At 38.2% G+C, this 27,915-nt stretch overlaps 2 protein-coding genes across 4 annotated transcripts in view; one reads left to right on the forward strand and one right to left on the reverse strand.

The window, feature by feature from the left end:
- LOC131194414 (F-actin-monooxygenase MICAL1-like) overlaps nt 1–27,915 on the forward strand; it is a 58,329-nt gene that overhangs the window by 8,032 nt on the left and 22,382 nt on the right. For both annotated transcript variants that reach the window (XM_058175373.1, XM_058175372.1), the window contains exons 2-17: nt 4,804–5,098; nt 7,403–7,610; nt 8,746–8,862; nt 10,026–10,127; nt 13,081–13,236; nt 14,234–14,334; nt 15,831–16,088; nt 17,165–17,280; nt 18,388–18,514; nt 18,915–18,996; nt 19,783–19,930; nt 21,801–21,988; nt 22,631–22,740; nt 22,909–22,959; nt 25,311–25,485; nt 26,488–26,564. In XM_058175373.1, coding sequence (XP_058031356.1) covers nt 4,835–5,098; nt 7,403–7,610; nt 8,746–8,862; nt 10,026–10,127; nt 13,081–13,236; nt 14,234–14,334; nt 15,831–16,088; nt 17,165–17,280; nt 18,388–18,514; nt 18,915–18,996; nt 19,783–19,930; nt 21,801–21,988; nt 22,631–22,740; nt 22,909–22,959; nt 25,311–25,485; nt 26,488–26,564 — 2,280 coding nt within the window. In that variant the 5' untranslated portion in view covers nt 4,804–4,834. The remainder of the gene's footprint in view (nt 1–4,803; nt 5,099–7,402; nt 7,611–8,745; nt 8,863–10,025; nt 10,128–13,080; nt 13,237–14,233; nt 14,335–15,830; nt 16,089–17,164; nt 17,281–18,387; nt 18,515–18,914; nt 18,997–19,782; nt 19,931–21,800; nt 21,989–22,630; nt 22,741–22,908; nt 22,960–25,310; nt 25,486–26,487; nt 26,565–27,915) is intronic.
- Nucleotides 27,087–27,915, reverse strand: part of SMPD2 (sphingomyelin phosphodiesterase 2) — a 30,958-nt gene continuing 30,129 nt past the window's right edge. The window contains exon 12 of one of the 2 annotated variants that reach the window (XM_058175376.1): nt 27,087–27,393. In XM_058175376.1, coding sequence (XP_058031359.1) covers nt 27,351–27,393 — 43 coding nt within the window. In that variant the 3' untranslated portion in view covers nt 27,087–27,350. The remainder of the gene's footprint in view (nt 27,394–27,915) is intronic. The other variant, XM_058175375.1, reaches the window with a different exon arrangement.

Raw genomic sequence — 27,915 nt, forward strand, 5'->3', positions numbered from 1 at the left:
CATTTATTGTGTTAAGTTGTCCTGCATAGAATTGTCCCATGGCAAATTGGCTGTGGTGAGTTATCCTGTGGCGAGGTGGCTGCAACAAGATGGTTGTGACTAGTTGGCTATGGTGAGTTGTCCCATTCCAATTTAAAAGGTCAGAATAACAATTCTGAATTTCAAGAAAATTCAATGGTCACATTCTTTACAAAATATGGAAGGTGCATTTAATGGACAGAAAGTTAAGGCAATGAAAGAAGAGCTGAGTGGATACAAACAGTAATTTAAATAATACAGTTCTTGTTTATGAATGATTCGTCCAGTTCAATTAATGGTTTTGCTCTGGAAGGATTGCTTGATATTTGACTGATCTGCCATTTAATGCCATTCTTTTACTTTCCAAATGACACATAAAGTTTGTAAAATATCATTTTCAGTTGGGCTACATTATTTTTTTTTTCATTTTAAAAGGTTAAGCCTCTTGCCAAAGTGATAAAATAACTTTATTTTAATTAGATTTTCAATATTTATGTTTTATATCTTTTGATTTCTTTTTAGATTTTTAGCATTTTGTATACCAGCCAAGGACTTTGGTCAAGTCATCTTTAGATCAAGTGGATTACATAATTAATTCAGGGTGCTGTTTCTTTAAAAGCCTGTATTGTTAGGGAAAATCTGCATGTATACTGTATGTCTCTGGATCTGGTGATCTTGTTTACAAGCTCTCTGAGTTGTCCTCAGTGAGAAATTGCAAGCACTGTCTCTGCTATCTGGGGTTGGTAGACCTTCCAGAATCACTTGTGAAAAAAGATACAGACAAAAAGTAAGAATGCATATGGTGTAGATATGATGCCAGTTTCTCAATAATTGGAATTATCAAATCATAGAGATGTTGTTTTCACAGGTGTTAAAGGTAAAGGCTCCCCTCGCACATATGTGCTAGTCATTCCCGACTCTAGGGGGTGGTGCTCATCTTTTCAAAGCTGAAGAGCCAGTGCTGTCCAAAGACGTCTCTGTGGTCATGTGGCCGGCATGACTAAACACCAAAGGCGCACAAAACGCTGTTACCTTCCCACCAAAGGTGGTCCCTATTTTTCTACTTGCATTTTTTATGTGCTTTTGAACTGCTAGGTTGGCAAAAGCTGGGACAAGTAACAGGAGCTCACTCTATTATGTGGCACTAGGGATTTGAACTGCTGAACTGCCGACCTTTCGATCAACAAGCTCAGCGTCTTAGCCACTGAGCCACCGCATTGACAGATGTTAAGTACCTATAAGTCCAAAACAAAGACAGATAAGGGAGCCAGTGGAAATATAAGTGGTCTAGGGTTGTAGAGAATTTAATTAATAATGATTAGAGAAAGACAACATCATGGTAGCATAGCATTCTCTCTTCAATGCAGTATTGAGCAGGAGGTTCTTCTCAGGTTGCTTCCCACAGCTACTCCTAGAGTCCCTACTTCCAACTGGACTTTTGATTAATGAATCAGTTGTATAGATGAGTACAATAAATGTAAATGATAGCTATATAAAGCCCTCTAGTGCTATGGAGCTTTAATACCTATTAAACTAATATATAGCTAGTCAGAAACATCCCTTCCTTGACTGAGGAGGGTGACTGATTGTTTAGTATATAACATAAATAATTTCATGGAAGAATTGGTTAATCATAAATGTCTCATCTGATTTTTTAATTTTTCCATTTAGAAACAGATTTCTTTCCCAGGAAGTAAAATTCTCATCACTGCCAAAGGATTTTGCTTCAAGCTTAGGTCACATGCTATGTTGACCACGTCATGCTTATACTAACAACTCTCTCCTGCTGAAAAGCTTTGTAAACAGAGTATATGTAGTAAAAGTCAACCTAGCTGCAAACAGCAATGGAGGATACTTTTTAAAAAAACTTCAAGAAGTGCAAGAACAGGGGTAGACACTGGATCCTCAGATCTTTTTGACTCCTAGTTTGGATCCAGCAGTTAATCAGTTTTGTGATCTTGTTCCTTTTGTTACATGTTTGTATAATTTACACATCAGATGAACCCAACTAGTTTTCTGCCTCACATGACTCCTGCATGGAAGATTGAAGAGAGGAGGGTATGATTACAGGATATTGTCTGGAGTAGTAGTTAGGGAGAAAAAAAATGACTCATTTTAGTTGATAAGAGTGTAGACTGGCTTATCCTAGATAGAAATTTTGAATATCAATTTTAAATAAAATAAACCACTGTTATTTTATATCAAAATTATAAAGAATCCTATCACTTTAAGAATCACTATAAAAACTTTTGTAATGCGCCATAGATTTTTGTGAGCAGTTTCATAAAATCACCGATGCGTTAAACTGAGTTGAGGCGGCATAAACATACGTGGAGGAATGAAATTGTAAACAAGTCAAGGCAATGAAATGCAAAAAATACTGTGTTAATGTTCTGGGTCAACCACAGCCGTTCAGAAGCAGCTGATGGGTGACAGCGGAAACTTTCCATGAACCAATGAGCTAATTTATGCATGCAATGTGATTTTTTTTTTTAAAAAAAGAAAAACCTTTATCTTTGCGCAAGTGACAGCAGCTAAACACTGAATTTCTTGAAGAAAAGCGGTTAAGAAATTTCCTGTCAAAACCTGCCTTTCAGTATAAATGATTAGTTGAGAAAGACCATCCTAAGGTCTATGATGTTCTAAAAAGTTAAAGTGTTCCTTTTAATAGTGTATTTTTCTTGCAGAATTATAACACTTTGCTATCAAGAGATGGTCTGTATCATGTTGGAAAACAAAGCAGAAATATGAATTTACGACATAGTGTATGGCAGTACTGAGTCTGTGAAAATGCTTCTGGAATAGAAGTAGGATGAATAGCACCTGGTTTTGTCAGATCTAGCAGCTAGCTCCTATACACTGAGAGCGTATGCATCAAGACAAATTCCTTGTGTGTCCAATCACCCTTGGCCAATAAAAATTCTATTCTGTTCTGTTCTGTTCTGTTCTGTTCTGTTCTATTCTATTCTATTCTATTCTATTCTATTCTATTCTATTCTATTCTATATTTTAAAACAGCCTTTAGTATTATACAATACTAACATTTGCACAAAAACAAGTTTCGCCAAAAAAAATATATTTAAAACAGACGTAGATGTCAGAACCTTCTAAGTGGGGTGGGGAAGAAAAATGTTTTGTGGCTATTAACTTCAGAGTTGTGTAGGAAGAAAGAGAATGAAGAAGTGGGACGGAAGTCACGAATGTGATCATTGGTAATTCGAAATCAGAACTGTATGAGTAGTTTTGACTGTAAGCAGCAAGTCTGGCAAATTATGCAAATAATTGCAGTCATTAACCAAAACTGAAAAAAGAAGAAGTGTGACTGAAATGTACACCCTTTGTACATGATTCCTAGATAATGTGTGGGAAGGAACGTCTCACACTATTCCTGTTTGGAGAAAACCTCCTTCTAAGTTACTTGCCCTGCTGTAAAAAAGATGATTGCTAATTTGATCAGAGAAATATCGTAAACTGGGAGGGGGTGTTGGTTTAATGCTATCTTACCTGTATTTTCTTCCCATGTGAAACAAACTTCAGCTGTGAAATAGACAACTCAGATTTGTGAAACAATAAAAGGATAAAAAGTTAACTTTTTACCTCTGTGCATTTTAACTAAAATCAACCTTCCCTTCTTTATGGCTCTAATTAGGAAAAATAAAAACACAGAAACATTAGTTATTGAGGATATGGTATGGTTCTGTGTCTTTGCTTAGCTAATTCATCATCTTGCTCCATGTTTAACCCCCTCCATATTATAATAATTCCGATGGCTTGTTTGAGCTTGACACTGGTGTCAATAACCTGGTAGTTAAGACACTAAGCCTGTACCAGAAGCTCTATGGTTAGAATTTGCTTCACTAGATGGCATTAAACAGATAATTTGAATCTGAACACTTTTAGACTAGAAAAACTTTGCTTTGAGCTCCAAAGCCTCCTGAACTAGGGATGGAACATTTTGGGAAATATTTCAAGCTCAAAACATTTTCAAAATGGCATGTTTTGCGCTTAAACATCTGTTTCACACATGGAAAGAGGATATTTGGAACTTGATGAAATGTTTCACACATCTCTTAGATCAGGGGTCTCCAACCTTGGCAACTTTAAGACTTGTGGACTTCAACTCCCAGAGTTCCTCAGCCAGCTTTGCTGGCTGAGGGACTCTGGGAGTTGAAGTCCACAAGTCTTAAAGTTGCCAAGGTTGGAGACCCTTGTCTTAGATTGTCATATCTTTTAGATTCAGTAGATAATATACAGCTAACAGTAATAAAAATTGTTTTAAATTGCACTAACATATTAATGTGTGGAGCAAAAAAAACAAAACAAAACCCACCCCAATTAGGAATGATTCTCAGCAGAAAAAAGTGAAGATTCTTCATTTGAATCAATTTTGACAGTCATGGTTGGTTTTTCTCTCATTATGAAAATAATTGGCATCTGCTGTAGAACAGCTGTGAATAATATTATGTGCTTTTCTGGGTTTGGTTTATTGGGTCTCTTCTTTTGGCTGCCGTGCAACTCTGAAGAGTCTTAAACATGTATAATGGCAGAATACTCCAGGATCCTCAACACCTTATGCTAAGGTTGAGTACATCTAGAGCTCAAATAGAGGCACTGCCTGAAAAAGACCTGCCTCTAAAAGAAAAAGAGTGGTGGGACTCCACATTCCTCTTCCTAAGTGTCAGCCACAAATGGAGGCACAGAGTTGTACTTTGCCTTTAGTTTCTCCATCACTTCTGGGCACAGGAACGTTGATTTGCATCTGTAATGTTCTGCTTTCTTTTCCAGGCTTCATTCTTGTCCCTGAAGTCCCAGGAGAATGAATCGGCAAGATGGAGAGCAACCAAATCAGTCTCATTCTCTCTTTGATGCCTTTCTGCATGCCAAGCAGTGCAAAGAGGTCTTGAGCAGATTTGAAGAGCTGTGCAGTTATCTGAATCTGGAACACGCTGGCCAGATCCATTTCTATCACAAGCTCAAGTCGTCTCTCAATTATTGGAGTGCTAAAGCTTTGTGGACCAAATTGGACAAGAAGGCTGGACACAGAGACTATGACCAGGGAAGAGCATGTTCAAACACCAAGGTAAAAAGCCACATCATAGTTGCAAAATGACAATCTAAGAAGATTCTTTTTGATAGGTTTCCATATGAGATGCTAAGACACTAGGATCTAGACATTGTAATAACTGGCTTCATGACTGGTGTCTGATTACTAGTACTAACTTTCCTTTGGCTAAATTATGAAGATACTTTATAGTTTAGTAGTATAACATATTTAGTTCTTCTACATGCAAAGGTATATGTCTATATGCGCCATAATTATAAGTCTAGACAGTATGATAGCTAGTTTCATACTTGATGCCTGATTAGTGTTACTAATTTTCTTGCTGTTTAGTATGAAGAGATTAGTTTGGGTCTGCCTTTCAGGAAGTTTCTGATTCCTTATTTACAGATGGTTTTCTTCATTCCTATACTCTTATCAAAACCCCACCTCCATAATGATTGCACTTTCTAAGTCTATATTTTCAAAGAAAAAAAATTCCTTTAAAACTATGCATAATTCTGTAAAATGAAAAAACTGAACTCCCTCAAAAGTGTATTTCTACATATAAAAATTATCAAAATAGAATTGCACTAATATAACTGCTGATTCTTTTTTACACAGTACATGAATAAGCATTATTTTTAGCAACAAAATTATAGTTTCTCAGGAGACAAAAAAAAAAAAAAAACAGAGACATAACAAAAATAAAAAGAAACAGGCATCTCAAGAAAACTGCAAGTATTTTACATTTTTAAAAGAAACAAATATCCGAGGAAAATTGCAAATATTTTAATCTTTAAAACTATGAACATTAATTGAAATTACAAAATTAGAACAAAGGATTAATTAGCTGTTCCATCCACTTTGTGACATAAAGGAATATTAGCCACAAAGCAAGTTGGGTCTATCTGAGGTCAAGCTATCCTGGCCTTTACATTTTTTAAAACCATAATGTTCATTTGTATTTCAGAAATATTGTCATTTTGTTTTGTTGCTGGGAAGGTACTTTGGAACTTTCTAAGAATTTGATAGTGTATAAAGTTGAAATTGTATTTCAACAAAGTAAGTGGGAAATACTGTTTGAATTCTGGCTATCATCATTACTGATAAGAACTTGCAGGTTTATTCCCATCAATTGCATCATGGATTCTTTGAACACGGATCAGCAGGCTTGTGTGTCTAATAGTCAAGATAAGCCTTAAATACATATTCTGGGCTTGGGAACAGTTTGTAGCAGTCTCATCTGGATCTGCAGTGACTTGTCAAGAGACATAACAGGACTTGGATGTTTAATTGCCTGGAGGCTGGAAATATCTTATATTTTTTTTTAAAAAATGGTGGTCCAGTTTTTCAAGCAACCAAGCATTTTTCAATGCTTGCACATTAAAAATATTACCTTTCAGTTACTTCTAATGTTGCTATATTCCAACTTTCACTAAGATTAAAGTAGGACCTTTTCTCTACTTTGAGCAGAAGAGGATACCTGTTCTGTCCTCCTTGCCTCAGTCTGAGCGATGACTTAATTAGCCAGCACTATGAGCTCTGGCAGTAAACTAGCGAGCGTCTGCCAAGTGTCTCTGTTATCTCCCTTGATGCCGATGAGTCAACAAACAGTACTTCAGCTAGTCAAGCAGTTGATTTGCCTGCTATGAAGAGGCATAGCAGCCCTCGCTGCTTTTATATCCTGTGGGGTGTGGCTCCATGACTCAGCACTTCCTAGGCCTGTCCCACCCCTGCTTCTGTTGTTCCCGCCTCTCCTGCCTACGAAACCTAGGGTCCAGCCAGGCCTGATTGCCATCAGCTGGGTCTGGAGGCGTGGCCTGGGGGGGAAAAGAGTCAGGGGACGGAGGCCTCGTTATCTCCTCCACCTGGCCTGCCTCTGACTCCTGGAGCTGAGCCAGGGAAGCCGGTGCTCCCGAGGTAAGTCCTGATGGCCCTTCCCCCTCACTTTCCAAGTCACTTTCTGGCAGGGGGCCCGGCTCAGGGGGCGCAGACACAACAATACCTGACTGAATAGGAGAAACCAATGCTTCATTTAACTGTTGGCAGAAGTCCTGCAACTAGTGAGTAATTATTATAAAGTGTAATTTATTAACAGGGAAGTTCCACTATAACACATTAGCTAACATTCCATTGTCCATACCAAAGGAAAGGAAAAATGTGGAACCCATGGAGGACTCTGTAGTGTCTCTTTCTATCCCACAGGCCATATTGTGGCTCCTAGTTTGATGTAATAGCACTCAGTCTTGTGTAAAGTTCCTGTCCAGCTTTAGTGCCGTTGAGTATGCATTGTCTTGCCAAATTCTTTTATGTCTGGCGGTTCATTGTGACAATGTTTTTCAGTGCCTAATCATCGGGGCAGGACCCTGTGGTCTCCGCTCAGCTATTGAATTGGCTTTCCTTGGAGCACACGTTGTGGTGGTAGAGAAGAGAGAGATCTTTTCCCGAAACAATGTGCTGCACCTTTGGCCTTTCACTATCCAGGACCTGCGGGCACTTGGAGCCAAGAAATTCTATGGCCGTTTCTGCACTGGCTCCCTGGATCACATCAGTAAGTATGTTAGGGAGAATTGTCAAGGACAGAGGAATGCCTGTAATATCACAGGATCGCTGTTAAGCAAGAGCCAGCAATATCAGCACAAAGGATTTGCAGAGGTCTTGGGGACAGGATAGATTTCAATAGGGGCAGGAAAAGGTACTTGAAAGTTTGTTTAGCTATGTTATGCTGATAATACCAGTCTAACTGAGTATGCAAATGAGCTGAAAATTTTAATAAAGTTGAGCACAAAGTGGAAAAAATGGAATTAAGAATAAATATAAAAAAGATAAAACTAGTGCTAGTAGGTACAGCTACCCACCTTAGAATATCCAATACAGATGTTGAAGTGATGGATATTTCTGCATGTTAGCATCAGCTCTCAACAGAAAATGAAACTGCAGTCAAGAAATACATTGTAGACTAATGATACATAGCAATGAAGGCCTTGGAAAACATATTCTGATGCCATGGCATATCTATATCTTCAAAGATCAGAATCTTGCAGGTAATTGTTTTCCCTGTGACATACAATGAAAGCAAAAGTTGAATTTTGAAGAAGCTGGATGGAAAGACTATTGAAACGGTCAAACTTTGCGATTGGCAAAGGCTCCTGAGAATACTCTAAGAAACAAACAAATGGATAAACAAACTATAATCAAACCTCAAGCGCTCATTTGTGGCCAAATGACCAGACTTAAATCATATTTTGAACACGTTTTGTGAAAATCTAGCTTTTTGGAGATGCCTGTAACATGGGAAGAGAGGGAAGGAAAGAGAAGGGGGTGAGCAACAGCAAAGTTGATGGACTCAGTTACATCAGCAATGGTGCACTACTGCAGGCTGTGAAGGGCCAGGTTAGGATAGATCATCCTAAAAAAAAGTCTGTCTATGTGGTTGCTAAGAGGTGACACTAATTTGATGGCATGTAATCAATCAACAGATAGATGCTGGTCTTGCATAGAGTTGAAAGCACCTTTTCTGAATTACTTTTGAATAATTTTGAAGAATAATTTTGCCTTCCCCCACCCCCTGAAATAAAAAAGGAGGTGGCTAAAGCCTCCTGCTCCATTTGTAGCAATGAGAATTTACACATCAATATATATATATAGGTCATCTTTTCTTTTGTATGCTACTATTGTATCTGTAGGTATCCGTCAGCTGCAGTTGATCCTGCTGAAAGTAGCCTTGTTATTAGGTGTTCATGTTCACATCGGTGTACAATTTAAGGGGCTCATTCTACCAGTAGTGAACTCTCGTGGACAGGGTAAGAATATCAATAATACTCAGTTCTTCTAAGTATTTGAAGGCAGCGTATCTTACTTAACCTTGTTCTCCATCACTTATACAGCAAATGGATCAGCCTTACTCCTTGTTATGTTTCTGAAGAACTATGAAAGCATAACTTTTCAGGAGAGCATTTGGGAAAGTATTATCCTACCTATGAATTATGGTGAAGAAGAGAAAAACTGCTGAGATTTATTAAACTCTATTATTTGTGCTGAGAATTGGCTTTTCTTCATAAATAATAGATTTTTCTGCCGTCTTGTTAAAACTGAATTGCTTTTCTGCTGTATTAAGATAAAATGCAGAGAAGCAATGCCATTGGAACACTTGGGGCTTAAAAGTGTTCAGTTGCATTTGGGCCCAGATATAATTCTAACATTTATCAGATGCTGATAGTACTGTGAAAGGACAAAAAGAACTCAGGTTTACAAATGTATACTTGGGATGGTCCCTCATCGTGGAAGACTTCCATGATTATATTCTGTTTGGTTTAAAGATGTTCAGACTTTCCATATAAATAAAACCAGAAAGAAATCAGCACTGTTTGCTTCTCCCCAACAATTTCTGATCTTTTTAATTACTTATGGCTCTAAAGTGTTAACCTGTAAAACATTTCTAGTTTCATGATTTTTTCCCCCTGAAATTTTAAACTATAGCTAAAGGTCCCTCTGCAAGCAAAATTACACGTTTCTAAGCAAATGTGTAGCAATAGCACTTAGACTTATATACTGCTTCATAGTTGCTTTACAGCCCTCTCTAAGCGGTTTACAGAGTCAGCATATTGCCCCCAATAATCTGGGTCCTCATTTTACCGACCTCAGAAGGATGAAAGGCTGAGTCAACCTTGAGCCTGGTGGGATTCAATCTGCCAAATTGTAATCAGCTGGCAGTCAGCAAAAGTAGCCTGCAGTACTGCATTCTATCCACTGCGCTACCGCAGTTCTGTAAATTAATTTTAATTTGGGTCATTAATTCTTAGCAAGGGCCAAGACAGGTTGGACTATTACTTATTTTTCAGCCAGCCACAGGTCTTTGAGCCAGTAAAATGTGCCTCTGATTTTTTCTATATGCACACATGTCTGTGAAAAGGAGTTAATTTGTTGCCGTCATGGCCAGAGTTTTGATTTCATTTTTCTATTGCAGTCAGTGGATGGAGAGCTAACCTGCAGCCTGGCTCATCTCCCTTGAACCAGTATGAGTTTGATGTTCTCATTTCTGCTGGTGGTGGAAGGTTTGTGCCAGAAGGTAAGGTAAGCAGTCACATATGGCCTATCACTCTTTGCATCCTCTTTTCATAAGTGTTGTGTGAACATTCACAAGTCAATAGATGGACAGAATTGGGGGAACATTATTGAAACAGCTCCAGATTTAGAGACTTCTTAGAGATATTATTATTTCATTATTTGAAAAAACTAGGGCTCCAGCTGAATCAGAACCTGCAACTCTAGCTTGTAAAAAATAGGTTCAAAGCTGAATGCTTATTGGTACCAAAAACTGAAGGTGAATGATATAATTTAGCTGAGATTAGTCAGGAGAATTCGGGGTATAAAAAAGACACAGATGCCCGTGATTATGGAGATTTCCCCAAATCTCATTTTTTGTCATTATAAATATTGTTTGGGGAAACATTTTTCCAGCCTTTCAGATGACAAAAGAAACTCCAATATTTGTATTAAACTTAGCATTGGAATATAAAAGTTTATGAAATGGTGACAGTAAATTGAAATTGCCTATTTAGAATAGCATAGAATAACAGAGTTGGAAGGGACCATGGAGGTCTTCTAGTCCAACCCCCTGCTTATTCAGGAAACCTTACACCACTTCAGACAAAGGGCTATCCGACATCTTCTTAAAAACTTCCAATGTTTGAGCATTCACAACTTCTGGAGGCAAGTTGTTCCATTGATTAATTGTTCTAACTGTCAGGAAATTTCTCCTTAGTTCTAAGTTGCTTCTCTCCTTGATTAGTTTCCACCCATTGCCTCTTGTCCTGCGTTCAGGTGCTTTAGAGAATAGTTTGACTCTGTCTTCTTTGTGACAGCCCCTGAGATATTGGAACACTGCTATCATGTCTCCCCTAGTCCTTCTTTTCATTAAACTAGACATACCCAGTTCCTGCAACCGGGTATATTTAAGAGTATTGCTTTTTTTAAAATTTAATTTAATTTAAATTTAATTTTTAATTAAATATAAATTATGTGGAGTATTGTAAACTAACAGTGCCTAAGGAGTAAAACATTAAGCAGCATATGACTTTAGAGAGAAATTTCAGTTTCTTTTTGTTTTTTTAGCATCTCTTCTTAATTTTGCTCAATTACACCAGCAGATTCTGTGAAATTTTAAGTATGAAGATAAAAGGGGTTGTCTAGCTTTGGTTGGCTGTTTTTCCCCCCTGTCTAGTATCTATGCTCCAATCACTCTCAATAGTAGATATCATTTCAAAAGATTCCAAAAGGCATTTTGCCTTCAGCTGGAAAGTAAATTAAAAATGAAATAAAAAGGAAAATACTTTGTAGATGCTTCTGCACATGTGAGCTAGTTTTGTTTTCATCCATAGAAACATAGAAAACTGACAGCAGAAAAAGACCTGGGGGTCCCAATTCAATTCTGCCCTTTGAATTTATTTATTTATTTATTTTGTTTTCTTTTTAATTCATTTACGTTGAGCATTTCCAGTAATGGCCCAAATTTATAATAATTCCTTGCCTGGAATTGTTCATTTTCCACACTTATTTTTTTCAATAGTAAATTGTTCTCTTCTCTCAGACTCATTTTGTTGAATGCTAGCCATAAGAAGCAAAAATAAGTCCTATATACCAAGATGCTGCATCTTCTCCAAAGGCCTCCTCATAATTATATAATCCTCCTATGATGAGTCCAGTTTTTAACATCAGTGTATTTTATTGTTATCTATCTTTTGACTCTACTTTGAAGGGACACGAAGACAGTTAATGCATACAGTAAGAAAAGGAAGCAATAACTATAAAGCTTATAAATTGAGATTGCAAATACCTGAATAACCACTATCTAACATTAAAGATATCAAAGGTGGGGATGCTGTGGCTCAGTGGCTAAGACGTTCAGCTTGTCAGTCAAAAGGTTGGCAGTTCAGCAGCTCAAAACTCTAGTGCCGCGTAACTGGGTGAGTTCCCGTTACTTGTCCCAGCTTCTGCCAACTTAGCAGTTCGAAAGCATGTAAAAAATTCAAGTAGAAAAATAGGGACCACCTTTGGCGTGCCTTTGGCGTTTAATCATGCCGGCCACATGACCACGGAGATGTCTTCGGACAGCGCTGGCTCTTTGGCTTTGAAACGGAGATGAGTACCGCCCCCTAGAGTTGGGAACGACTGGCACATATGGGAACGACTGGCACTTTACCTTTACTTTAACATCAAAGAAGCAAAGAAACTCTAACTCTTACTCATTGAACTTTATGTAGCTCAGATCTTTGTTAATCCTAAACAAAATTCTCAGTTACTAGTATTGTATTAAATACTTGCATTAGTTTATAGGTAGTCCTCGACTTATGACCAGTCAAAACATGATGGTGCTAAAAAAAACCTGACCTACAATCAGTCTTCACAATTATGACTGTTGCAGCATCCCATGGTCCCATGTTAGTAATTCAAGAAGTTGCCAACCAGCATGGATTTACGACGGTTACAGTGTCCTGGGTCCCCTAGTCATCATTGGCAATCTTCCCAGGGGGCTTTCAGTAAATGGTCAATGGGGAAACTGGATTTGCTTAATGATTTACAGCACAAAATATCAAAAAATCAGGCAGGGCTCACTTAACAACCAGATTGCTTAGCACGGGGTCTGATCCCAGTTGTGGTAGTAAGTCAAGGACTACCTGTTATAATAAAACCAGGAAATGTTTGCTAAAACGGAGCTGTGTGTAGTTAATTAAATGGTGACCAGAGTAATATTTTTAGGGACCATTTTAAAACCAAAAGGAATTAAGAGAGATTATTCTGGAGGTGCAGGGACACCAAAAACATTTACTGTCCTCTGAGTGTCCTTTCACTGTCGAAAATATGGTAACAAATTTGGACTTATTATATTTTGGGTACATATCGAGCATGGTTTGCTCTATATGGTTTATGTTGCTCTTTTTGATTCTTACCCTGACCATTTCCTGTATGGTTGACTCCTCTTTCGCAGTTGATGGAAGGCTCTCTTTCATGTTTTCTCACAGGCTTTAAGAGGAAGGAGACACGAGGCAAATTGGCTATTGGCATTACCACCAATTTTATAAATAACCATAGCAGAACTGAGTTGGAGGTGGCTGAGATAAGTGGAGTGGCTCGCATATACAACCAGAAGTTCTTCCAAAATCTCTGTAACAAAACAGGTGAGAGGTTACATTTAACTTTTAGCCTGCGTGGTTTTTCATCATGCATTGAAATCTGTGGTGTTCCATTGTTTTTGACGAGCAGAAACAGAGAAGGTGAGTCAGCAAATAGATCAAACCGTTTCTTGTATCTTTTGGAACAGTATTTAGGATCCCTCCATTTTTCCATGAATTTCAATGATGTAAAATAAAATGTACAACAATATATGCACCTATGTTGTTTGGGGAAATAAGTCAGGTTGGGTTTTTTTTAATCCTATAATTTATGTTGCTTTATATCACATTACAGTGGAATATAGGTAGTCCTCGACTTATGACCACAATTGAGCCCAACATTTCTGTTGTTAAGCAACACAGTTGTTAAATGAGTTTTACCCCATTCTGTGACTTTTCTTGCTGCAGTTGTTAACTGAATCACTGCAATTGTTAAGTTAGTAATATGGTTATTAAGTGAATCTGGCTTCCCCATTAACTTTGCTTCTCAGAAGATTGCAAAAGGTGATCACATAACCCCGGAACAGTGCAACGGACATAAATACAAGTCAGTTGCCAAGCAGCTGAATTTTGATCACATGAACATGGGGATTCGTAAGTGTGAAAAATGGTCATAAGTCACTTTTTTCAGTGCTGCTGTAACTTTAAACATTCACTAAATGAACTCTTGTAAGTCAAGGACTACCTGTGTTTTTAATGCCAGTTAGAAAAGAAAGACATAAATACATATGATCCCACAGGGATTTTCTTATCTTGTTAAGCAACCTGTTTCCTGCAACAGATAGCCAAAAATACAAGGAATTCTGCAATCAGGTTATGAAGACAATAGCCACCCACTATTATTTACCAGCAATTATATTGAGCTGTAGACTAATTCTGATCCTAGAGGCAATTCAGAGCCTGTGTGGCTGTTGCCCAGTGGTAGCCTTCTCTTTATGAATGTGACTGTCTTCTTTTGAACATGTCTATCTATAACTTTCTCCTTGTGTTTGAACGATATCAGGTATTGATTTGGAAAACATTGTCTACTATAAGGATGACACTCACTACTTCGTCATGACAGCCAAGAAGCATAGCTTGCTAAAGAAAGGAGTAATCTTAAATGTATGTATGACAAGGCTTGGAAACCTTTTCAGGGGCCCATTGCATCATTCTGAGTGATGATGCAGATGCCGTGATTGAATTAATACAGGTGAAACTCAGAAAATTAGAATATCATGCAAAAGTTCATTTATTTCAGTAATGCAACTTAAAAGGTGAAACTAATATATGAGATAGACTCATTACATGCAAAGCGAGATAGTTCAAGCCTTGATTTGTTATAATTTTGATGATTATGGCTTCCAGCTCATGAAAACTCCAAATTCACAATCTCGGAAATTTAGAATATTACATGAAATCAATAAAACAAGGATTGTACATAGAACAATATCGGACCTCTGAAAAGTATAAGCATGCATATGTACTCGGTACTTGGTTTGGGCCCCTTTTGCATCAATTTCTGCCTCAATGCGGCGTGGCATGGATGCTATCAGCCTATGGCACTGCTGAGGTATAATGGAAGACCAGGATGCTTCAATAGAACAATGCAGAAGAGCTGAAGGCCGCTATTGAAGCATCCTGGTCTTCCATAACACCTCAGCAGTGCCATAGACTGATAGCATTCATGCTACGCTGCATTGAGGCAGTAATTGATGCAAAAGAAGCCCAAACCAAGTACTGAGTACATATGCATGCTTATACTTTTCAGATACTTCTGAAAAGATTGATACATAGATTGATTCTATGTACAATCCTTGTTTTATTGATTTCATGTAATATTCTAAGATTGTGAATTTGGGGTTTTCATGAGCTGTAAGACATAATTATCAAAATTATGACAAATCAAGGCTTGAACTATCTCGCTTTGCATGTAATGAGTCTATCTCATATATTAGTTTCACCTTTTAAGTTGCATTACTGAAATAAATGAACTTTTGCACGATATTCTAATTTTCCGAGTTTCACCCGTGTTTTAATAAGTACTCATTTTAAAATTGCCAAAGTCCTGTAGTATCTTTGTCATTTTGAAACTTACTTTTAATCATTGGGAGTGGTGGATCCAATAATAAATCATGCCTTAACTTGGTGACTTTTGAAAGCACATTTGAACTGAGCTTTTAGCTACGTTTCACTTAATGCAGAAGAAAAACGTCTTCATAAATCTGAAATGTAAATTCAACATAATTAAGATTTACAGTCCTTGAGATATAAAACTGACATGTAGATGTATAACAAAGGATTCTCCATGCTAGTTCCATGGTAATTCCCATCTGCAGATGAACTATTCCAGAAATCTTTAGCTATGTCCAGGTATAGCTACACTCATAGTGCAATGTAATTAAACCTTCACTGTTGGTGTAAGTTGGTTCCTTAGATTGACTTTAATAAATTTCCTTAATAATAAATGCTTTTGACAATCAGTTGAGATTAAAATTAATTTAAAATTTCTAAATTTTGACGGGGACACAAAAATAAATATTTAATGTATTAATTGTATTAAATTCATGATGAAACTTGATATCTTGGGAGTTCTAAACGTTATGCCTCCTGCTTTCTAGGATAAGCTTGACATAGAGAGCTTACTCTCTCCAGAAAATGTGAACCAGCAAGCCCTTCTCGCTTATGCCAAAGAGGCTGCCAACTTCTCCACCAACTACCAGTTGCCCACTTTGCAATTTGCCCTAAACCATCGCCACCGTCCTGATGTCGACATGTTTGACTTCACCTGCATGAACCGTGCAGAAAATGCAGCTTTGGTGCGTGACTACAATGGCGCTAAGCTGCTCATCGGGTTGGTGGGAGACTGCTTGGTGGAGGTAAGTGTGGCTTTAGTATGATCAAAATTAACATCTGGAAGGGCCTCTCCACAATGGGAGAAATGTATATTTCAGACCTATCTGACTGAAAGTTCCATTCAGTTGGAGACAGTCTTTCCCAACCTTGTATTAGTTTACAATTTTAGTCCTAGTTTGGGAGTTGAAATTCAACACACCTGGAAAGCAGCTGGTTAGAGACAATCAATGTGTGTTACTTCAGAATATACAGGCAGAGGAAGTTTGCATTACTGAATTCTCATCTGCTAAGAATTTTCTAGGTTAATTGAGAAACCAAGGCTACAGCCAGTTTTCCATTACAAGTTTGCTGTCCCCATTGTTTTACATAGGGGAGATTTTGCATACTTTTTAATGCAATGATTTCCTCGGAAGGGTTTTTACTTTTTATCAACGGTTGTTCTCCCATTTCTATTGTTACTGAAAGCTACTCAAAGGTCATCATATGGAAACTTGTAAATAAAGCGAAGCTGCTTGGAAAAAAATCTGCTGAATGTCAGCTGTGTTATAATGGGAACTATTATAAAAAGCTTCTAGCAAGCAAAATGGTTGTTTTTGAAAGGATTATGAAAATCCAGATCAAGCAGAATGCAGGGACTTCTCCCCCCTCCCTCCCCACCGCTGTGCACTTTTCTCAGACATTTCTTCACTAGTGCTTGACACGAGCCATATCATTTGGTGGTTTGTATATAAATATAGTTTTGCTTTTGTACTTTTGAGGCCAGAGTGTCTCCTTTTCCTGGACAGAATGCAGATGATTTTCAATTTTGCATCTTCATTTGTTTGCCTTTACTAGCTTGGTTTAACCCCCAGAACTCGACTTGCCAGCTAACAAGCTCAATGGGAAGGAGTCCCATGGAAAGCAAGCAATTCCCAAACTCATACACTGCACAGTGAGACAGTTGTACACCAATTGCAGGATCAAGATTCACACCCAGATCTGATTTTTCCTGCATTTGTCCGGTTTCAATGTCTTTGAGTCATTGTGAGGTATCCCATGTTGCTGAGGAGCCAGACTACTTGAACTCTTGTTTGTTTGTTTGTTTTGTTTTGTTTTCCAGCCATTCTGGCCCTTGGGCACTGGTGTGGGCAGAGGTTTCTTGGCAGCTTTCGATGCTGCTTGGATGGTAAAAAGATGGGCCTCAGAAGTATCCCCACTGGATGTGTTGGCTGAGAGGTAAGCGTATTGAAATGGGGTACAGTATTTCCAGAGTTAGGATTCGAGATGGTGGGGGGTGGAGGGAGGGAGAGCGGGAGAGAGAGAGAAAAGGAGAGAGAGTGTGTTTCTCATCCTTGGCAATGTTAAGATGCATGGACTTCAACTCCCACAATTCCCCAGCCATCCATAAAAGGATGTTTAACTGTGGAATTCTTTTGTAGTCTCATTAGAGGTCACAGTTATTCTGTGCAATTGTATAGGGGATATTAACTACCTTTTGTGGCTGTATTATCCACAGCTAAACCATTTTCCAATTTTTTTTTTTTTAAAAGAGCATCTTTGACTGCTGTAGATTTTAACAGGCAGGAAAAATCACAGAAGAAAGGAAGGAGGTTTTTTTTAAAAAAATAAAATCCTGCTTATCAACTTTTACTTGTGTAATACAATCCCCAATCAACTGTTTTTTGGCCTGGCTTGAGGAAAAAGCTCTATTTTTTTTTAACCTGTGAAAGGAAAATAGCTGCTTGGAGACAGTGAACATTTTCAGTAGAAAAGTGGACGAAAAGAATCAAAATGGTTAAACAGTAGCTTCTTGTTTCTCTCTCCAGACACAACCATTTGAAAGCTTGCAGCCCTATGAAGGAAATCATGAGTGTGTTGCCTAGGGCAGGGGTCTCCAACCTTGGTCCCTTTAAGACTTGTGGAGTTCAACTCCCAGAATCCCTCAGCCAGCAAAGCTGGCTGCGGAACTCTGGGAGTTGAAGTCCACAAGTCTTAAAGGGACCAAGGTGGGAGACCCCTGGTCTAGGGGCCTGTGGGATAGACTGAAGGGCAGGCAAGGTTAATGGGGGACATTTAAAATTACATGGGGGCAGTTTAAGATTACATGAGGAAAACAAATGAATGTTCCCCAAAACATAGGTAATGTATTGATATTCATAAGGGCTGCAAGAGCATCCAAAATGAGTTAGGAATGACTCTTGTGAAAAGAAGCAAAGGACAAGGAATATTGCTTGTATAGTTATGCCTGAGTTGTCTCCAGGCTGATTCTGATTTCCAAGTATAAAATATGCCTCTTCATTCATGAACTCAAATGGAATATTTTTCTGCTCAATCCTCACCCAGAGAAAGTATATATCAGCAGCTGTCACAGACTTCACCTGACAACATGAACAAGAATGTTAATCAGTACAGCATTGATCCCACCACACGATACCCAAACATCAACCTTCAGGCAATCAAGACCTCTCAGGTACTTTTGCCACAAGCAGGGATGGAGGAGAAGGTGTAGTTCCTTTGTCTACCTGATCGTTGGCTTTGTAAAGCCCACCTTCCCCTTTGCAACTTAACACAATACAGCAGTTTTGATCACTTTGGCGCTGGTTGCAGCCAGAAACATAATAGAAACTATAAAGTGATGTTATTTATGATGACAGGACCTCCGCAATAGTCTTCCCTGCAAGATGTTTTTGCTAGCTGTTCTGACATTTAAGGTTTGGTCAGTTGGATAATGGGTTTTGGTGCATTTTCTGAACAGGGAAGATAAAGGTTTCAGGAGTTGAGTGGCTTTGGGAAGTATAAGATTAGCTGGAGTTCTGTTCATGGTCTAAGTCATGTTGATGATAGCAAATAATAGGTACCTTTGTTTTCAGGTTCATAAACTATACATTAAGGGAGATATAGAAATGGAGCAGAACAAGAGAAGTCGTGCCAGCCCAGAGTTAGTCTGCAAAGGCAAGTTTTGGTAACTTTCTTCCTACCTTCCAGCTGCAAGGATCCCATCGTTCATGCTCACTTTTTTTCTTGCTTTAACAAAATGGCATCTGCAGCCATGCAGATTCTTGCATATGAATGGTTGAACTGTAGAATTGGAAATAACCTTGAGATTCATTGGTTCCAGCCTTCCAATTTCCACTTAGTGCAGATTCTGTAATGTAGGATACAGTAACGAATCTGCTAGATGGCTGCTCAGACTTCCAAATAGATGTGTTTCATCATCAAATATCTGAATCTACTGATATTTGCTTTCTTGCCACTGCTATCTCTAGTACTTTTTAATCTGCCTTATCATCCTGCTTGCAGTTTCTTCCTTAGGACTTGCAACTAGGTAGAATAGTTTTGGGTGTATGTTGTTTTAGGGGAATATCAGGTGAATGTAGAGAATTTTTGTATATACTTTTGTTGGCTTTCCTATAGGCAATGAAGTTGCACAGATCTTCATCTGACTGGTTGAACCACTGTCCTATACATTTCAATACGAATACAGTCACACTGTAACCTACTCAGGGGTATCAGTTACATAAAATGGTATGATTTCTGCTAGTAACCATAGTGGTTTGCTTTTCAACAGCAATTGACAAAAGAAGAAAAATGTTGGTATGTTGAGAAGCTTTTCCTTTATAAATTGGATGAATGAAGGAATAAATAAAATTTGTATCTGAAGACATAATGGGAATTGGACATTCTTATAAGTAAATATTAATTCTCTTTTTTCTCTGCAATACCATACTCCTACTCTAGATACCAGTAGAGCCTATGAGGAGCTTCTTAACTGGTGTCAATCAAACACCGCCAGTTACCATGGCATCAAGGTGGAAGACTTCACACACTCCTGGAAAAGTGGATTGGCTCTTTGTGCCCTCATACATCACTTTCGCCCAGATGTTCTGTGAGTTTCCTTTGTGGGAAAACTGAAGGGACAGAATATCCACTAATATTGGGAAAGGCTAAAATGGGCTGGAATAAAGCTTTCTTTTAAATATATTCAAACATTGGAGTTAGATCACTTTATACACTTAGGTTTTCACATGTATGTTCATTTTCGCTACCATCTCTCTTTAATTACCTCCCAAAAGCATTTTTAGGGATTTCCTCCCCCCTCAAATAGACATTAGACTAAATGATCTATAAGGATCCTTCGTAAATTCTATGATAACAAAACTTTAGTTCTCCAAGCATTAATCTAGTTGTTTAAGCATTTGGCCATTACCGTAGATACTGTATATATGTATGAGGTGATATGCAGTTATGAATGTGACCTCTTGTGGGGTTTCGTCTATGATAGTTTATTCATTTATACAACTTTATTCTGCAGTCAGCAACTGCTGAATGTGTACGTAAGAATCAGGCTCAGAAGCTCTGTACATGAGCCAATGAACTAGTTGCCTTAAATAATCTCCATTCCCTACTGATTTTTCTCAGTTCTGAGACATTCAATACAGATCTGTACCAACTTTTTGTTTTTCTTTTATATTGGATTTCTAGGTTTACAATTTCCTATTGCTATTATTCCAATACAGATTTAGTTATTTTTACAATATAGAATCATAGAACTAAAAGGAGTCTTGGTGTTCTTCAAGACACCTGCTCAAGGTTCTGGTCAAATGATTGTCCAGTCTATTTTTGAAAACCTGCAGCAATGGAGCACCCACAACTCCAGGAGGCAAGCTATTCCACTGATTAATTGTTTTCATCATCAGGAATTTTTTCCTTAGTTCTACGTTGGATCTCCCTTTGAAAAGCTTCCATCCTTTACTTCTTTTTAATTTGTAAAAGGTTTTCTCCTAAAAGATTTTACAGAACCAAATGCCTTGGGTAATTTTTTTTTTAAGATTGCAATTTAGATCTCACAAAATGTATCATACATGAGGGATAACTAGGCCATATATGCACAAATTTAGACTGTGAGTAACTTTTGCTTTGATAACTAAAAGCTACTAGGTCCGAGCTTCTTCCCTAGAATAAAATTTATTTCATAAAATACTGCTTATTAAAGTCAAAATGGATACAAATGTGATCTTAAGTACAAAATTTGGACATAAACTTTAATATAGGCAATTATATATTTGTATCACAAATATTTTTTTCCCCTCCGAATGTTCCTCTGTTGCAGGGAGATGATGGGATTAATAACTGCAGAGCCTGAGACTTCAAAGCAAACACTCCCTTCTCAACCTGTCTGCCAGATCTTGATAGGATGACTACAGCATTTCTCTCACCATATTTGGTACTCAAATGACTGTAGCCATCAACTTTTCCTTTTCATCTGGTCATAATTCTGTTACAGGAAGGAGGGCTGGTTGGTGTTCAGTTACTGAAACCTATCCTACATATCTAAGGAGAAAGAAAAAGAAAAGCAGCTTCCAAGATTCCTTGCTGGTGTGTGGCCCACTCATCACACAAGTTGTTGGGAGCTGGCAATAACTGTAGAAGCAGTTCTAAAGAAACCTTTACAGGTTTACAAAATTTGCAGACGTCTTTTGCTAGTTACAATTATCGGTTGACTTTATTTATAGCAGTATCTTGTGTTGTTAAAACAAAAGTTCACTGAAAGGCACATCTGTTTAAAACAAAGCACTTTTTTTCACTCAGGTTTATAATATAGGAGGCAATCGGGAATGAATTATGCTTCCTTTTTCTCTCTTCAACGGAGTCCACAGAAATGGAATATTGATGGAGAAAACATCCTGATTATGAACACATAATCTTTTACAGCTGGGCTGAGATTAGTCATTGTCATTTGTTTCTTCCAACTGTAGGGACTTCAATTCATTGGACCCAAATGACCCTATTGGGAACAACCAACTGGCTTTAGATGTGGCTGAGCAGGAGCTAGGCATTTCTCCAGTCCTCTCCAGCACTGAAATGGCTTTGCTGTCTGATGATGAACAGCTTGGCTTGATCACTTATTTGAGCCAATTTTATGATGCCTTCAGGACTGCTCCAGGTAGAATGCCCCAAAGAATCCAGTTCTGAGTGTAGCCAATGAATATTTAGCATAAACAATTTGGTAAACCTTTGCAGAGAATTGGCCCTTCTCTTAGATAACGGCTTGTAATGTGCATTAGATGGGAATGAACAGGACTAGATCAAAATAGAAGCCTATATAATCCAGCATCCTTCCCCTTCCTCAATAATCAATCAGATTTTTATGGGGGCATCACATGTTGACATGTCATTTTGCTCCATAATGTGCTGTTATAACAGCTATCATTGAAAACTGCAAATCCTGATCTAGGAAATAACACCCAACTATCCTAACTGGTAGCCCTTGGTGGCCTCATCCTCCATGAATTTGTCTACTACCTTTTAAAGTTCTAGTTGGTGGCCATTACCATACTGTGTGGTTGTGAATTCCACAGTAGTTGAGGGATCAGTATTATTGGAAGGTCAGATAAACGAACAATGGAAGTTTACAAGGGTTCATTCATTGAATTTCTGCTCCTAGGCCTGTTATCTTCATGTTGCCCCTACAGTAAAAATAGAGACATTCTCGTTCAGAGTACTCTCCACTTTAATAGGTTTAATAATGAAACTATATCCCTCAAGCTTGATTCAGTACCAAAAAGTACCATATTCTCTCTTGTAGAATGGAAGGAGAAAACAGAGAAACCTCTTGTCCCATGTGGCACCAAAAGTGCTATCCTCTTTCTTAGCAAGCTACAGAAGACTTTATCTCTCTCACGTAAACGGAACTTGGTGAGTATTTCTCATCAGAGATTGCGAGACTGTAACCAAACTTTCTGAGTTTCTTCTATTCCTGCCATTTCATTAGCGAAAAGGAGCATGGGGGTTTAAGTATGTTCTGGAAGAGTCCTGAACCTTCTCTATTTATTGACATTTCAAAGATACAATTTTTGATTGTAGGAAACGTCTACCTGGGATGCAGAATCCAAGAAGTTAAAGCAAGAGGCTGGGGTAAGTTCTCCCATCATTGTGTTTGTTTCATTTTTTAGTGTCATCCTTCCTCTCGAAAAGAGATAAGATTAGTAGAACAGTAAATATTCAGTATCATTATATAAACCATTTATGTGTATATTTATATCCTGCCATTCGTGCATAGGAGTCTCTCTTCCCCACAGAAGTGTTTTTTCCCCACAACAGGAAATTCGTGATATAATAATTATATTATGTTTGGTCACACAGTCAGCCAAATATTGGCATTTAGCATTTTTAGCCACCTTCCCAAGGATCCGTAATTGCTATATCACACCTTTGTTTTGTACAACTCAAGGAGGTATACAGAATGCTCCTGACTCCTATTATCCCTACCACAATGCTTTTGTGAGGTGAATTGGGCTGAGAAAGAAGGATTGGTCCCAAATTAGTCAGCCATGGAGTAAGTCTTCATGGTTGAGGGAGGGCCTGAACTTTGGTTTCTCTGGTCCTAGTTTAGAGCCTTAACCACTACGCCATGCTGATTCTACCCTAAAACCAGTCAGCTAGAATAGGGATGGAGAATCTATGGCCCTGTCATGCCAATTCACATTATTTCTAGTTGGAATGACCTGAGGTCATGGAATTGACATCCAACATATTGAACTAAGTTTATTTCATTTGTGGTTATTTCTGTGTGAAAGGGATTATGCTGTCAGTTGTGCAATCACCTTTCAACAATTCTTCATAATCAGCTGTAGAATTTATTACAGGGAAGAATATTGTGATTTCATGTAAATTTTGTTACAGTATATCCTGAAAATCCTTCTGATGTTTGGTTTTAAGTAATATATCAGATCTAGAATAGAGAAGGAAGGAAGGAAGGAAGGAGGGAGGGAGGGAGGGAGGGAGGGAGGGAGGGAGGGAAGGAAGGAAGGAAGGAAGGAAGGAAGGAAGGAAGGAAGGAAGGAAGGAAGGAAGGAAGGAAGATGGCTTCTGTTATAAGCCAATGATGGAATAAGTATATCTAGTAGATAATTTATGGAAAACATGATTCCTTGTTGTATAAATCACTGTAGTGAATGGTATAAGTTTTCTGACTTTGGAACACAAAGATGGAAGCCCCAGTGCACATAATTTATGAACTACAGCTTTTGTGTGACTAATAAATTAAACCCTGCATTCAAATTCGAATCCCAGTGGTTAAACGCCACCTGTAAAAATTGGAATTCATATATCATTTGACTAATTCCATCCTCCAGCTTGCTGGTCACTCAACTCCAAATGAATTTGGCAAGGCCAGTAAGAGATTCATTTTCAAAACTCAACTGAGACTTGTTTCCCTACACAAAACTCTTACAGTAAAATTTTGGCTTGTGGGAAATTCTTGTGGCTGAGATGTGCTTATGTGATTGCACAGAACAGCTGCCGAAGGTTTGGATGGTGCCCAAACTATTAGTTTTTCCACCAGAGGTCAAGACACTTGTTTCCCTGTTTAGCAAGAGGCTCTCTGAAACAGCTGTTGAGCCAGGTGATGAGGGAAGGAGCTGGATTAACCAAACAATGAATGGAGTTGCTATTACATCCCACTAGTACAGTTACATGCTGTCAGGAAGCTCAACAGCATTGTTCAGGTTCAGATATTTCCAGGAAAGGATTACCTTGATGGATTTTTCAGGGGCTCTCTAATGGATCTGTCTCCCTAAGGATTTTGCTGCCTTATCTTGAGCTAAGTTACTGGAGTTTAACATATAAGGCTGTCTGAAATATGTCTCTACCCCATAAATCTGACCATAGATTCATCTAATCTGGAATTGCTATAGTGACTGATAGCAGCTTTTTAGGATTTTCAGACATTGTTATTTTTTCAGTCCTTTCCATAAATGCTAAGAATTAAATGTGAGACTTCCTTCAGATTTCATTCTTCCTTATCACATTCAAAATGAGCAAGTTTATGGTTAGCTGTCAGATTAAAAAATCCAGAGGTCATTTCTCTCTCATACACCTCTATCAGATATCTTTTATAATTGGTATCCTTTACTAAGTGTTCACTTGGAGAACAGTTGTGCTATGACCTCTGTTCTCTGGATAACAGCACTGGGATTTCTGGGTAGTAGACAGAGCAACTATTGTACTTTTCATATTATTAGCACCTGAGTTGTTCACTTTGCAACTGATTGCAATTACCCATTTTGCACATTGCTCTGGCTTCTACCATCTCTTAGACCCAATTGATTGCCACACCCTCATTCTTTGTTGGTTTTCTGACCTGGGTGATCCATGAAACCTGATAGCACAGATCAGCACTGATCTGGTCTCAGAAGGGAGTCTGCTTGAGGTTTAAGACTGCTCAGAATTCATGCCCCTAAAGGAAACTATCAAACTTCTGATAGACATTGCCTGTCTCTCCGATGAGGAGCAGTGATGCCTGCTATTTCTGTGGAGATCACGTCTACATCCTGGAACGGGTCAGTGCTGAAGGGCGCTTCTTCCATCGAGGCTGCTTCAGATGCCATTACTGCAAAATAACATTGCGACTAGGAGATTTTGTCTTCAATGAAGATGATGGTAAGTAGAGAGAACAGCTTAGAGCCAAAAATGGGCAAGCCTGACAGACACAGCCATACAGGTGAAGCAAAAAAGGTTTGAGTTGGCTGGATTCTGACTGGTTGTATGGTTTCCTGTTTTGTTTTGTCTCCAGACAGAGTTTGAGCAGAGCAGAAAAGTTCGGGGTGCTATGCCCAGCAGCCTTAGAAGTGGCACCCTGTAATGGGAATGACCTTAGGAGAAAGAAGAGATGCTGCTTAGGGAACAATGCTAAGAGAGGTTAAGTCCGCAATTCAAAAAGGAATTCCCCTTCCTTCTCAGTCTGTGAAAAAGACTACAGCAAATGTATACTATGTATAAGATTTTCAAGATTATGTTAATCTAGTTTTACAATAATGTAGAATTAGCTTAACTAGTTGCATTTCCTGTCTGGTCAACCTGGGTAGGTTGACATCAATCTTGCAAGCCAATTGCATTTTATTCTAAGGCCACATTAACATAATCTTATAAGTCTGATAGTACAAATCCCCTACCATCTTTTTTACAGTCTGAGAAATAAGGGAGGTTCCTTTTTTAATTTCTCTGCCCATTATGCAGCTATGGGCTGTACCTTCTTATCTGATTGCTCCCTAGGCAGTATCTCTTTCATCTGCTAAGATCATTCCCACATACCATTACATCCCCAGAGACTCCCAATAGTTGACAGTGTGTGTGTGTGTGTGTGTGTATTAAATAATTGACTGAAAAGGGATAATGTTGATTATTTTTCATGCACGATATATGTAATCAAATCAAAATTAATCCTTTTCTGGTGCCATACATTCTTTAGCATGTTATCCTTGCTACCCTACTCAAAGGCCAAGTGTGGCCCTCAGGCTGGAAAATACACACCCTTGTTTCAGATTCTGCCGTTGCCACATCCTCCTTTTATTTAATCCTGAAGATTAAATCTGCACCCCAATAGCATTTCTGGTTGGGCCAAATGAATTGTGATCACATACTAATCTGATTGTTTTTTCCTAGGCAACTTCTATTGCATGTTGCATTCCTCATCAGACATGACTACCCCCAGCAAAGCTTCCTTCAAAGAAGCATATGAGGTAGGTAGGATGGCTGCCTTTTCAGAACCTGGCTGAGTGTTAGAGCAGAGCAGGAACAATCTTGAAAGGATTGGAGTATGTGAGAAGGATCTTTTATGTGGATGTTGAGTTAGGGATGACCAATGTTTTGTCCAGATTGCTGACAGTGCCGAGACATGTGAGTTGACAAAACAAAGTGCTTTAGAACAATAGATTCAGACATGCAATGGAAAATATGATATAATATAAGCAGGTGTATGTCATTTGCATCTTGGGCAACACAAACCTAATTTCCCACATATTCTGAACAGAATCTCAGTTGGGAGTCACTGACCAGGAAATTGATTATGTTGTGTGGGTAGCAAAGTAAAACTGATGGTTTGAGGGTGTGGCTACGTGAAAAAAAGGAATTCTGTAAAGAAGAAATCAAAAGCAAATCAGCTGGCATTTTTACAGAACTCTACTATACTTCTGAACATTGTGTCTCTCTCTCCCACCTGCCAACAGATTGTGTTTGAACACCATTGTAAGAGTTGAATGTTAATTTATTGTGACAAGCATTTTGCGGCTGATGCTGCTTGTTTGCCCATGCTTGGTTCTACTTTCTTGTGGGTGTGATTAAACAAACTTGGACAGCAAACATAACATTATATAAGAACTGTGAACAGTGGCTTCACTTCCTAAGCTGGAATCAACGCAAGAACAAAACGTAGCATATGACTCTCATCTGTAAAAACAAACCATCATACTTCTTTATTTGCATGCAGAGTTGAATCCTGTTTTGCAAGACGCTGCTCCTACTTTCATTCAGAGCTGAGAGGGAACAATTATAACACTGCTTTCTCTTCCTCTGGAAAAGGTGCAAGAAAGAACAATCAGAATGATAGGACACTGGCTTCAAATGCAGAGTTTTTATATTTTTAAATAATTTTTATTTATTGTATTGAAGAACTTTTTAACAAAGTAAATAGCCTAAAAGAAAATAAAGATAATAAAGAAAAATAATAAATAGTGTGGGGAGGAGGGAGAATTGAATTGGGAATGAAAAAGATTAGTAAAGAAGCAGCTTCTGATCTTGGTAGCAGTTATAAATATATTTATTTTTTGCCTTCTCTCTCTTTCTAAAGTTACCTCATAATACTCTTCCTTTTATATACAAGCTTAGATATATCTTTCTGCCATTGTTGCTAGCACCTGTAGATTTTCAATAAATCTGATCAGTGGCTGATTCTGGTCATGTAAGATGGATCATATTCTACACAAAGCATTTTGAGTGCTGTACCATAGTGGTTATAACAAAAAGAGATTAACAGATGCCTGGAAATTAATGTTCTCAGTAGTTTTATTTATCATTATGTATGTTGTTTATCAT

Source organism: Ahaetulla prasina, chromosome 3, assembly GCF_028640845.1.
Source record: "Ahaetulla prasina isolate Xishuangbanna chromosome 3, ASM2864084v1, whole genome shotgun sequence".
Lineage (NCBI taxonomy): Eukaryota > Metazoa > Chordata > Lepidosauria > Squamata > Colubridae > Ahaetulla > Ahaetulla prasina.